The sequence below is a fragment of the Lissotriton helveticus genome, chromosome 8 (assembly GCF_964261635.1).
Source record: "Lissotriton helveticus chromosome 8, aLisHel1.1, whole genome shotgun sequence".
Taxonomy (NCBI): domain Eukaryota; kingdom Metazoa; phylum Chordata; class Amphibia; order Caudata; family Salamandridae; genus Lissotriton; species Lissotriton helveticus.
The window spans coordinates 792,444,365-792,458,614 of NC_136069.1; the positions used below are offsets into that span (position 1 = coordinate 792,444,365).

The window sequence follows — 14,250 nt, forward strand, 5'->3', positions numbered from 1 at the left end:
GCAAGTGTGCGTGCACATTCACACAGGAGGTTAAGTATTTGAATTTGGGGAAAGCAAGAGTAGAGAGAAAGAGTTTGTAAGTGCTGAGCAGATGGGGAACCAATATCTGGATATGTCAAGGGAATGAGGAAGTGGTCATAGGGTACAGGCTGTATTCAGAAATGGGTGGAATTTACGGATTTAAGTGGTGATATATGAGCAGATAGCATGGTGTATTGATTCAAATGCTGTAGGTGGTTATGAGTATAGATGTTGATGAAGCGAGAGATGATGGTGGAGAGGGTTTTCAAAGACAAGGCGAAATACTGCACTGTATGCACAAAGAAGGGCATTAGTGTAACTTCAGGAGAGGTCTGTGGGGCTTCTAGAATGTTGGCCTTTACTAGAATTGTGAGTAGCTCAAGTGGATCGTCAAAGTAGGGCCCATGGATGTGAGGCAGAATTAATGTCAGGGCATTACTAGTATCAAAGATGTAACGTTCTGTATGAGATTTGTGTTCTGAGACATCAGCTTGTTTTACAAACTGCGGATGAAGCTTTTTCAACCAATGCTTTGACAGTGCATGGATTCTAATCTAAACATGTAACTGGTGTCTCACTGGCAAACAGTGCAGTGGCCAAAATGTTGGTGACACATCAGTCGCGGCTGCTGCCCATTCCACGTAGTGGGGTAGCGCAGGATAAATAAATAAATAAATATCCTCTTTTTTTTTTTACAGCGTTTTATATAGCACAAACTTGACCCGAAACAGGTTTCAGAGTGCTTAACATAGCACCGGTAGTGTTACATGAGGACACATACATTTTTTTTTTTTGTTAGGCACAGGGAGATTAAGTGATTTGCCCAGAATCACAGGATGTTCAGCGTCGTTGCCGAGACTCAAACCCAGTTCCCCTGATTCGAGGACAACTGCCCTAGCCGTTAGGCCAACTTCTTACCTTCTGCTCTCACGCCACACCTCGCTGCTCCTCTGCTCTGCACCACAGTTCCTAAACGCACAGGCTCCCAGCTCAGCACGCAATCCCAGCAATTCTCTCACACTGTTACTCCCAGCATGAGAGAAGCACTGGGATTGGGCAGAGCAGAACATTTACACACTCCAGCTGGAACTGGGAACCTGTCCTCCTGAGCCCTGCAGATATCTCCATGGAATAGCCCGGAGATATCCAAGTGCGAATGTCGGTTTGGCTGGCCGGCCAAACAGACATGCGCCCTTTCGGAGCCCACTACTCCCCCCCCCTGTTGGCGACACTGAGACCTTGCCCCGCCCTGCCCCAGTCGTGGCAGTCTCAGCAAACTTGGCAGAGTCAATGAAAAATAAAATAATAAAAGTATTTTATTATCATTTTAGTTTTCATTTTCTGCCTTTAAGCAGTGGGGTAACGATCCTCCGCCATAGAGGAGGAGCCACCCCAGTGACATAGTACTATCCCTTAATTTCAGGGAACGCAATGGATTTAATTTCTCTAGCGTGTTAATTTTAATATTCAAGGAATAATAGTCACCTTGTGGTTCTGCTTTGTCTCCACTGTGTTGCTGCATGTTGACATTCTCCCCATCTACAACAAAAGAATAAAACACTTAGCATACCCTCTGTAAAGAGATGTACAGGCTATTTAGTTCACTGTGGGTCCTCGCTGACAATTAATGTCCCCAAAGAAGCCAGGGACTAGAAACAAGAATAAAAGGCCAAATGGCACCATTACATAACTAAGACCTAAGTGAGCAACACACCTCTACAAAAACATATCGCATGGTACCTGGGCGAGTCTTAATGCCTTACAGAAGACAAGAAGGGTGGTGGGCTATCACACTTCTTCAGACACAGAATTTCAATTTCACAGAAAGAAACATGGGGATGCTACCAAAAATGACAAACCTGAACTGGATGTATGATAGTGGGAAAAAGAGTACTGCTTTGAAAATATACAGACAACACAAAGTGATGCAGCCTTATACAGGAATAGCTGATAATCATAGAAACAAGAGTCGAGACTGAGTTCAAGACATCAACTCCATTTATTGCTAAAGTTGAATCGGACGTTGTGGATGCTGAAAATGAAGAACATTTAAGTAGTGCTTTGGAGCAATCTAGTGAGGTTCACAAATTTGTTTGGAAATTCAGTCCCTCACATACATGCAACATATCTTTTCTAACTTCCATCTCAATCTTACTCTGTCTTCCGTCACACCCACCCAATACTATGATTGCTTTTACTGCACAAAAAGCAGTGGATTAAAAAAACATATATCACAGGGATCTATTATAGCGCTGAGGAACATGTATTTCATTCAATAGGGGGGGGGGGCTAGTCGTCTAATTTCCTTCCCTCCAGTTAATTAGTCACTATGTACACAAGTGCAGTTAAATAATAACAGTCCCAAATACATTGTTACACCCCTACAAGTGCCATTTGTTTAATCAGGAGCCTCTAATTGAAGGGTAACAGTTGATAGCTGTACTTCACAGACGTCAATGTTGCAAATTCCTTATTTCAATTATGCATTTTCTAACAAAGCAAAACATGTTTTGACTCAAACCGTGACCTCAAAATAAAAAAAATAATAAATGCAGTATAGGTGGGCAGGGTTAGGGTATCATGACCCACTGGACCATGTGTGTGGGGGGAGGTGTATGTGGGTGACTTTGGGTCTGCATGGGACCCCCCCGGCCCAAATTTGAACACTTTCTTTAAAGGGTTCTGTGATTCTGCATGTGTCGACAGGAGCAAGTGATCGCCCTAGACTCCTTCAGGATGGATGAATAGATGGATGGATGGAAATGGTGAATAATACGTACCCAGTAAGCATTTGTTGGTGGCATGTAATGTTGTAGATTCACATGCTTAGCATAATTCTGCCATCTAGTTTTGTGCTCGGAAGTGTGCAAGTTGTTTTTCTTGGAAGAAGTTCTTCGAGTCATGAGTTTAGCGACTCCTCCTCTTGCTTGGATTGCGCATCGACTCCATTGTTGGATTGTTTTCCGTTTGGCGGGTGAGGATGGAGTGAAAGGGTAGCGTATGCTATAGAGATGACCATGTAGTGAATGTATGATATATGTATAGAAATGCAAAGAGCACATGTCACCGAGAGGTGTGTGGGCGCACGTGAATCTACAGCACTACATGACACAAACAGATGCTTACTGGATAAGTAACATTCACCGTTTGATGGCATGTGTGGCTGTAGATACACATGCTTAGCATAGACTAAAAAGCAGTTCTCCCTGTAAGTGGTGATTAGCTTGTGCTTGGTGCATTTATTTAACATAAAGTGCATAATACTGTTTGATCAACATTTGCTTATTGTATTGCCATAACATCTACATAATAATGTTTTTTAAATGTATGTGGAGTAGTCCATGTAGCTAATTTACATATATCAACTATGGGATTATTCCATATAAATGCCATAGAAACCCATTTTTGTATGTAAAATGGGCTCTTGGTGGGACAGGTAGTGCTCTTTTGGCTTTGGCATAACATGTTTGGACGCATTTAACTATCCGACGTGCAGTACCAGATTTAGAAATTGCTTTACCCTTATGTGGGTTTGAAAAATACACAAACAGTGGTTATGTTTTACGGAAAGATTGTGTTCTATCTATATAGAACATTAATGCTCCTTTGACATCTAATGTACGTAATGTTCTTTCAGCTACTGATTCTGGTTGAGGGAAGAATACAAGTAACTCTATGGATTGTGGCATGTGAAAATGCGATATTACTTTAGGTAAGAATTTTGGGTTAGTTCTTAAAACCACTTTGTCTCTATGTACTCGAAAGAATGGTGCTTCTAAAGTTAATGCATGAATTTCTCCTACTCTTCTGAGTGTGGTAATTGCAATTAGAAAGGCGAGTTTCCATGATGGAAACCGCAATTGACATGTATGCAATGGTTCAATATTTAAATTCCACATTGGCATAGTCGGTGCTCAAGGTGCTTGAGGTGGAATAACTCTTAAGTACTTGCAAAAAGGCTTTAATTACAGAAATTTTTAATAGAGAAGTTTGTTCTCTATTCTGAAGATATGCAGCTAGTACTGTAAAATGAATTTAATAGAGGTGAAAGCCAAACCTGCATTTTGTAAATGAAGCATGTAGCCTATAATGTTTTGAGGAGATGCGTGCATAGCATTAATGTCTTTTGAATGACAGTGATAAAAAAAAAGTTTCCACTTTGCTGCATGGCATGCTCTTGTTGTGGGTCTTCTTGCCTCTTTTAGGATATCCACACATTTTTTGGATAAGTTTAGGTATCCAATTTCTAAGACTTCAGGAGCCACAATCGCAAGATTGAGAGATATGGGATTTGGGTGCAGTATTGCTCATTTGTTCTGATAATTAACTCACATATTATATCATTATTACCATATTCTATGATAACGTTGATAACATCAATGCAACTTCTGAAATGACATCATTGATGACAACACTATGCATTGCAGGAGTACTAGTTATAGTCAGTTACTGTAGGGCACAATTTATAGATACTAGAGATAACTACAATTGGGTAATTTTAGTGGTTTTGTTAGTTTAAAATGATATGAACAAGCTAACTCTCTTGATAGACATGGCAGTGCACAACACACGCTAAACTTCAAAGCTCGTCTCCGTGTATCCACACAACACAATAGAGGAAACAAACCTTTCTCCTTCACGGTGGAAAATAAAATATCACAGTAATGAATATTTTATACTTTTTACTGTTACTTATTACAGACCCAGTTACAGACACAACAGGAATGACATTAACTTGTGCATCAGGACTTAATATGGTGATCTCCATATCAACTAAGCAACTTATATCTCAAAGTACAGGACCCATGCAAATGTGTCCACTGGGTATGCATCGCCTTTAGGTGAAATTGTGATGTATGACCCTGAATCTACTAAGACATGAACCGCAATTTTAATATTTTTGCACTTTGGCACATTAATCATCACCCTGGTCTTCTTCAAAATCTTGTCCGTTGCATTTGAAGATACACGCAAAAGGATTACCTCACAGCTTGTCAGGTTTATTTAATTTACTAGAGGCATTTACTAGATACAGTTTTGCCTAAGCAGGAAGCTTCATAGACAATGACATCATTGTGATATTTGTGCAATCGTCCCCTACTTTTCCTGCGCCTATACTGGGTCTTTTAATCACAGTAAAGGACAATCTCTGTTCACAGAGATGTCTGGCTGGAGACCTGTAACTAGAAACCCAAGTAAATAAAATACTGCAACTCGTTCCAAGGAAAACAGCTTGACTCCTCACCTCCATCCCATCCCCTCTTCACTTCTCCACCTATCCAACCTTCCACTCAACTCTTTCCTCTCAAGCAGTTTCTCAAGTACATTAGACCTATCATACCAAGCACTCAAAGTCCTCTTTACCCACAGGTCTTAGCTCACATCTGCATACAAACCACTCTGTGATGGCTCCTCTCAAATTTCCCATTCCTGAAAGCTGAGGAGGCGAGTGAAGAACAGCAACAGCAGGAACTGCTGTTAACTACTCAGTTACAGTTGGAGTACAGTGGTAGAGATCGAGACCTATTCAAATGTAGGTCATCTGTCTCAATCTAAACTGTGGTGCACTGACTAAGAGATATGTGGCAGCTGATTCCAGCCACGTGGAACTTACTTAACAAGTGCACAAGGTGCAGTAAAAAAGAAACAAGGAGAGCAAGGATGAAGGGAAGCAGATGGTGGAGTGGCAAGAAGGCAAGAGCCGACTTGGCTTGGGAGAATGCAACTAACAGACTCAGAGCCAGGCTCATAAAATGGAAAATGGAAGTAAATATTTACAACACACATGAAATAATGCTTCCAAGTTCTTGTTTAAAGGGGCCATCCAGTGAAGGATGCCACTAGACATCTCAAATCCTCAAAGATATTATCAAACAAAGAAGCATTCTTGTATGTGAGGAAAACGCAGAAAGTAACATATATTGATCGGCAGGGATTGTGACTAGACCCTGACAAAGATTTTGCTATCATGACCAGATTCAGAAATCAGGAAGACAAGCACTTGATGATGAGGCAGCTGCTCTCTACTTGAGGTACAGTTATGCTGCTAAGAACCTTTCCATTCTTACAAGAAATGATCTAGGAGCTTAAAGCTAAAAGGTGAACCAAATAAGCAGATTATGAAGAGCTAGCTGCCAGAAATGTGATAAGTACATGCAGAGAGAGAGTCAAACTTGGTGGAAGGATCTTTATTCCTAGAGGTGGCTGTCACAGCCTTTGGTTATTAGCTACCAATGTGCCTGAAAGCCTGCGAAGGTAGGGAATGGTAGACTTGGCTATTAATTTTATGTATTTTTCTGCTGAAAACATATTTGTTTTACATACCTTAATGGTTGCAATTTTTGAAGAGATCTCTCTTGGTTTCAATGACCACCACATTTTTCAGAATGTAACTAGACAGCATCAACCTCAAGCAATTGGTCATTTTTTTCAAAACTTTTTTTGACAAGGAATTCATTTGTAAATTTAGGAGGCGTCTTTAAGAGGTAAGGGTAATACACTATAAGTACCGTAATTACATTTTCCTTCCACCCAATAAAACAGTTTTGTTCCATGAAAAACGAAGATCGGCTGGAGCCATATTGTTCAAAGACCCCCCCCCCCCCATGGATATTCTTGTTTAGGGACAAAGCGACCCTTTCAGATCCCTCATTCAAGGATGCCGTCTCAAAACTCAGACCTTTTTTTCTATTAACCCAGTCAAGAAAGTTTAATTACGGACTACTGCTTTTAGGAGATTTTTAAGTGCCACTAATCTCCTGCTTCCTTTTATTCATAGAGATGTGGGAAAGACAACAGTTTATTCTCCCAAAAGAGATCTGTGCATTAGAGCTGCTCTGCCTTGCCTAGGAATCCATTAAATCAGATTTCTGGCTCAGCTTTTCCTGACCTATTCGAGTGACAGATCTCATAACAGAATCCGTTCCATCAGGGATGGATGGACGAACAAACCGATCTGTCTATCTACAGAGAAAAATAAAATGCAGCCATTGCCTCATCCCTTCATCACATTTGGTTGTTAGGTTCACTGGGCGAGGGCTTCATTAACTTGGTCAGAGATACAGGCTTAAGTGGAAGTAACCACATCAGATTTACTGTGAAGCTATGTTAACTGGTTTCAGGAGTTAGTTTGGAAAACACTCGTAGCCACTGACCAATGACTAGTGACAAACCTAATTCTGATAATCAGCAAAGGATAGAGAAAACAAACCCACGACTGTTTCAGCTATGAGAAGAAATCATGCAACAATGAAGAAAAAGATTTGTAGATATTTATTCAGAAATCTGGATAGTAACTATTTTGTGAAGCAAAGGACAAAGACAAACAACTGAACTCATTCATCATTAGAACTGTCTGTGCTAGTGAAGAAGTGACAAAGCTTCAGAAAGACAACATAAACAGCCAAGCCAGCCACACTAGTGCAGATCTTAGGCATCCTCTACCAACACTCTGCCTTGCCATGTGCCTCTTGTGGAGAAGTCAAAATGAAAATCCTTCACTGCAGAAAACCTGTCCTCTTCATCTAACCAAGTATTCTATAAAAGACTTTCAGGTACCAGAACCTTTCATGCATGCCAGATAAAAGACAACAATTACACACAGAACTGGCATAAAAAAGGGGCATATTACCAAGGGTGGTGATAGGCAATTATCGCAGCTTAGTGGCCGTTTTCGGCCGCTAAGCGGCGATAATTCTATCGCTCTATTAGCAAGCTGTCGCTAACTGATGTTAGCGACAGCTTTCAGGCGATAGCGAGCGGTTTGGGCCCGCTTTGCATGTCAGCGATATTTATCGCTAATGACATGCAAAGTGGGCGTACCCAACCTGTTAGCGACTGAAAGCAGTCGCTAACGTCGCCATCGCCTATTAGCAAGGCAAGCGTAGCAATGGAAATATTCCCGCTATCGCCAAAAACTAATGCCTGCACAGACCAGTTCTTAGCCATGTTATCCAATGGGAGGTAGATAACATGGCTAAGAGCATTTCATCGCTAATGCGTGAATATCGCTGTATTCTCAGCGATATTCACGCATTTCGCCGCTATCGCTGGATATTTTAGCACAATGGAGAAAAACGTTGCTAATAGCATGTTTTCTCCGCTAACATATCCAGCGATAGGCAGCGATAAAAAATCGTCGCTAGGCCTATTTAGCGATAATTATCGCTACTTGTTGGTAATATGCCCCAAAGTTTAAAACAATGTATGATAATGCAACCACCTTACAAATACATTGTAAGGAAAGGGTGAAAAAATATTCAGAAGGGCAAGGTTAATATCTAAATATTGACCAAGCTGAAATGAACTGTGGCTAGCTTGGTTTAGGGTCTATGCCTTTCTCAATTATTCAATAAGAATGAGGGCAAGAAAACAAGTAGTTACTATTTTACAAATTGATGATTTTTGGGCCAGCACCACAGTGTTTGATAAAGTCTTTGTCAGATTATCGTTTTCTTTTTCAGAGTGAATGGAGAAATTACTTGCATCCAGCTCCAAGTGTTGGCTCTATTTAAAAAATATCTTTAGATCTTTCAGCCAGCGCAGTTCTGGCCCTACTGAGTCCGTCAGGAAGGTCTAAAATGTATTTTGCAGGGGCTTTTGCAGGGGCTTTAAAGGTTTTGCGATTTAAGCTCTTTGGTAAATTTGTCATCCAACTGTTACTTTTGTCCCAACTCAAAATATTCCACTTCTCATGTGCCAACCCTGGCCTTACAATTTTAGACTTCAGGATTTTCCACAGTCCCCTTCTTTTCTTTGAAAAAAAAAATTAAGTCTCCCACCTCTCTCCTCGACATCTTTCAGCATCTCCTATTTACCTTCTTAGGGCCATAGGCTTTCATTAGTACACTCAAAAATATCCTGTTATGCTCTAATATGTAGTCCTGTCCCTTTTGTCAGTGTGAGTACAAGGACAGCAAACACATAATCATGGGGTCTTTATTTGCCTCATGAGTGGAGCACGCATTAGTGCTGTAAGCGTAACTGGCTATTTGCCTCTATTTGGAAGGTGGGACTGACATGACCCTGTAGTCAATCTGATGTCAGGGGTGCCATGTCACTGACAACCCTATCTATGTTCTGCTGTCTTCCCGCTTGTGTTATAATGGTCAGTGGTCCTTGTTAAAGAGAAAATACAATAGAAAATAAATATAAAACGCAATTGACTCTATATGGACTACCCAGCCGGGTAGACAATTTATTCTAAATGAATACGTTTCCTGTCCAAAGACAGTTGCAATATCCAGTTGGATACAGTCCTGTATCCACAATAATACATAGACAGTGTGACAAAGTGAAAAGGGTGACAATTTAAACACATTGGTCAAAACAAAAACAACGACGGAAGTAACGATCAGGCGAAACAGAAGGAGAGAGCTTGCTAAAAAATATGCAAGTTGTGACAAGCTTGATAAGTAACAACAGCAGTGACACATGAATTTCAATTATTTATGTGTATGCTGTAATTTATGGTCGACGACGTTTCGATCCCTTTCACACGATCAATGGGATCATCGTCAGGACAACAAAATTACTGTAAGCCTTAAAGATAGCCAATACACAAATTGTGACAGTAACACAAGGAAATGGGAGGGGGTGGGGGGGGGGGGGAAGAAAGGAACAATTAGGAGTAGTATTTGTACATATGTCAGTCATACACTCAGTAAAGACGTGCGGAAAAGGTGGTGCAGGAAGTAGTGATACAATCCTGTGTAGGCCTATAGCGACCGGACATGAACGACACATACAAGGGATTAATTCCCTGCGCAAGATAGGTTATACCCAGTGAGGTTGAATATGCAGGATTCCAATATATTGCGGCCACATGCAGGGTAAGGGGGAGGAATGGCTGTAGTACCTAGCGGTGGGGGGCTTATGGAGTGAGGCGTGCTTATGGCGAAATTTATCGGAGTATCTCTAGAGTGCTGATGCCTGAATTGACAAAGGCGCAGTGTATGTCTACATCAGTGGGTGCCCAGTTGAAGTACGGAAGGTTGACAGTGACAATCCAAAAACCAATAATTTCAAAATTACCTAAATAGCAAAACAGGAGACTCAGGAATACGTAGAGTAAGTTAAACCAATCAAGTCCCTGGAGGTCGCAGGGTACTAGGAAGGAAAAGACGGGAGAAGGGTTAAGGTGGGGCCGGTGAGTAAGGCAATAAGGCCAGTTCAAGGTTTACCTGTGAGGGAGCATGTCCAGACACGGGCCGGTACCTGTGGGTAAAGGAACTGGGGTTGGTCGGGCTACTGGTGAATTTAGGCAAACGGGCTAAGATGACTGGTGGAGCCATGGGGAAACGTACCTTATTCTGGTTGTAGCCTCTCAACGCCACAGGGCTGGGGGTCCGGGGACGCTGAGCCGATAGGAGGCATGCGAAGGAGAATCGGCGAGGGGATCGGTAATTACTGTGATCCAGCCGTTCCGGGGGTGATTGAAGTGCGTGCACGATGGCACAAGGTGTGTGAGCCAGCGTTGGCGTTGGACGCAAGATATAGCTGGAGTGAGTGGAAAGCGCTGAGAGTACGCAGTGTGTCAAGGGCGGTGGCCATCTTGGGTATGGATTCCTACTGGTACCGTAGTAGGTGAAGGGGCCGATTTGAGAGAAGGAAGAGGGAAGTAATTTTGTTCCCAGGGGAGTGGCAAGAGACCCGCATATGTGAACTTGGATGAAACCATTGGAACTCAAAACTAGTAGACAATTAATGATCCCAGGGGAGATGCATATTAGCCGCAAGGGGAGTAGTAAGTGAGCAGCATATTAATACTCAAATGTCAACAATGGAACTCAAGGCTAGTACAGTGGACAATAAATAACCCACGGGGAGTTGCATAATAACCACATATAATAGATAAAGCAACAGACATAGGGGTCATCAAGGGTGTGGTTTTTCTACCCAATTTGCGAGGCGGTGTGACCAGATGAGTCGGGGAGCTCTGTTGGCCGGTGCTGTGGTTAGTGTAGTGAGGGTGCCAGGTTGGTAAGTGAGTGCTAGAAGAAGTAAGTGACAATTAAAATCCCGCAAGGGGAGTAGCATAGCCACCACATATACATATTTGAATAATAACAATATGCAGCAGACTTTGGCAGTCGCAGTTTGTACAGTGGACATTAAAATCCACTAGGGGAGTTTGCAAGAGCAACAAACAATGAAAGTCATAGCTTGTACAGTGGACAGGGTTATTTACAGCAGGTTAGTCCAATCCTCAGTTCTGTTCAAACCATTTCTCATACTTTGAGTTCGCAAAATCCATTTGAGTTCCTCTTTGTTAAGTAGGATAGCCATATCTGCTCCCCTCGGGGAAGGGGGGGTTTGATCTAGTTGATGAATGTCCATTTAATATCATTTTCATTGTGTACATGGCTTGAGAAATGTTCGACCAAGGGTGTGTTTGGAGTCTTACAACGGACACGGCTGCGATTTTGACATTGGTTGATTGACCTATGTAGATCTGATTGCAAGGGCTTTGTATCACTTAAATTACATTACATCGCTTGTGTGCACAGCTCATGAGGTGTGAGGCTACTAAACTCTAAGTACACTTACAATTTATAATTTTTAACCTTGCCTGAGATACCCAATAATAAAGGGATTACAGGCTTATCACACTGCATTTTTATCTTTTCACTACCCGTTATGTTATGTGTTATGTTATTTATAATTTTAACACGCACAGCTACTCAGAGGAGTGTCCCGGCGCGAGCCTAGGAGAGAGTGAGCACCAGATTAGACGGAGACATGTTTTCAGTTTTTTTTTATACAGAATGGGATCCTGAATACATTGAAGAGCGAATGGCAGCGAGTTCCAGGCTAAAGCGGCTTTCAGAGCAAGGGAGCTGCCACCCATCCTTTGCAGTTGAAAACGCGGAGCATGCACCAGATGTCTTGCAGGCGTATAAAAAGAGAATCGCTTTCTTAGATAGATCGGACCAGAGGCGTGAAGGGCACGGTGTGCTAACTAAGGACTTGAATTTAATCCTTTCGCCTACGGGCAACCAGTGCAGGGAGCACAGATGTTATCACACGCTGCTTCTCGCAGGAACATTGAGGAGAAGCCTGGCTGCCGCATTCTGAACAACCTGGAGTTTATTGATCAGGTATCCCGGAATGCCAGCATACAAGCCACTGGTGTAGTCCAACCGGGATAAAATCAGGGCTTGCATGACTGTTTCCTTAGCGGCCCTTGGGAGCAATGGGAGGAATTTCCGAAGGCTCGTATCCCAAACCAGCTCCCAGCTAACTTCTTGATCTGGATCGCAAACGTGAGATTCTCCTCAAACCAAACTCCCAGATTCTTGGCGGGTTGCCCCATTGAGGCTGGCATCGTAGAATCAGATGGCCAGAGTGATTCTCTGAAATGAGGAGGAAATTTTCCTTACAAGAGGATTTCCGATTTTACCTCATTATACCTTAGTTGTGTGGAGGCCAGCCACTGAAAGACCTTGGATAGGCAGTTTTTAGTGGAGGAAGTGGAGCTTTCATTTTTACCCCATGTGAACAGAACCTCGGTTTCGTCCACGTAGGCAATTATTTTGGTCCCCAAATCTTCTGCCAGTTGCACCAGGGAGTGACATAAATGTTAAAAAGAAGGGGGCTCAAAGAGGACCCCTGTGGGACCCCCGTAAGCACCCTCTGGAGCGAGGACGATGAAGGGGGGAGCCACACCTGTTGCTTCCTGCCCTCAAAGAAAGAATTAAGCCAGCCCAAAGCAGTGCCAGATATACCAATCTCGGCAAGTCGGGTGAGCAGCAGTGAGTGTGGGACAGTGTTGAATGCCGCCGAAAGGTCAATCAAAATCAAGGCTGCCCTCCCGTCTTCTTCCAAACAGTCTCGGATGGCCTCGGATACTTCTACCAATGCTGTCTCTGTATTATATGAGGCCCTAAACCCCGACTGGGGCGGATGTAATATGCCCCTGCTTTCAATGAACTCCGTCAGCTGTTTGGTGACAACTTTTTCACAGACTTTTGCAATGCTGGGCAAAAGGGAGATGGGAGGGTAGCTTCCTGGGCTCAAGGGATCTAGTGATGGCTTTTTAAAAGAGGTAGAATCTTGACTGCTTCCAGGCGGCCGGAACATAATCCTCCTGAAGGGACATATTAACGAGTATTAACTTCCGGGTTAACAGTCTCTGCAACGTCGGCTATAGTCTGGCCACGCAAGGGTCCGAGGGGAGCCCGATTTTACGCTCTTAAGAATTCTGAGTGACTCAGGCAAGTCAATGGAACCAAAGGCAGAGAGGGAGTGAGAGAGAGACGGAGGAGGAGCCCCAGATGCCAAGGACGCATCAGTTCCCCCTTTACAGGAGCTGAATGAAGCCTGTATCGTACGAATTTTATCCATTAAATAACTGGATATGTTTTAACACCAAGAGGTAGGAGATGGGACCGAACACAGTTGGGCTTTAGGCGCCATAAAGCTATGAACAATGGAAAACATTTCCTTAGTGTTATTCCGAGTCGATATAGGCCGAGTAGTAGAGACTTTTGGCATGTGCTATGGTGGAGTAGTACGTTTTTTGTTTTGTTCTCAGCAAGAGCTTTGTCAGAGGGTAAAAGCCCTTTCGCCATCTCTGCTCTAATTTCTTGTACTCCTGTTTTAAGTCCCTCAAATCAGGCATGAACCACGGTTTAGAAGGAGAAACCCTGGAGTGTTTAAAGTGGGTGGCAGGAGATAGGAGGTCAACAATATGAGTAAAGTGCTCCCTAAAAAATGGTTAAGATCATCCTAGTTTTTAAGGCCCAAGATGAGACTTGTTGATGAAGCATGCCACAGTGCGTGAGGGTCTCATCAAAAACTAAGACATTGCGCCTGGTACTTGATTCAGATTGTCCCTGAACAAGTAACCAGGTTTAAATATGGGCCCAGGATACAATAGTGTGCGAAATATGTATGCTCATAGTCAGATACCGAGGCAGGAGTCCATGACTATATCTTTATCAGAGTTATTTCTATCTAAACTAGAAATTGAATACTGAGGTAATATATCACCATTTGTGTTGATCTTCTATAAGAGTAGATGTTTTCTTACAACACTATGGGCCGGATGTAGGTCGCCCAATACCGGTTGGTAACGGACAAAATTACAGAATTTCAGCCGTTACCGACCGGTATATGGCATTTGGAATGTAGGTGCATGATTGTAGGATTAGGTATTTTACCATTTTGGTAACTTAAGGAATCCGTAAATAACTGAATTCTTAACATACCGATTCGGTAAATGACCAA

General features: G+C 42.6%; 1 protein-coding gene across 2 annotated transcripts in view; it reads right to left on the reverse strand.

The window, feature by feature from the left end:
• LOC144772914 (CD99 antigen-like) overlaps positions 1 to 14,250 on the reverse strand; it is a 253,578-nt gene that overhangs the window by 7,951 nt on the left and 231,377 nt on the right. For both annotated transcript variants that reach the window (XM_078657610.1, XM_078657608.1), the window contains one exon: positions 1,507 to 1,560. In XM_078657610.1, coding sequence (XP_078513736.1) covers positions 1,507 to 1,560 — 54 coding nt within the window. The remainder of the gene's footprint in view (positions 1 to 1,506; positions 1,561 to 14,250) is intronic.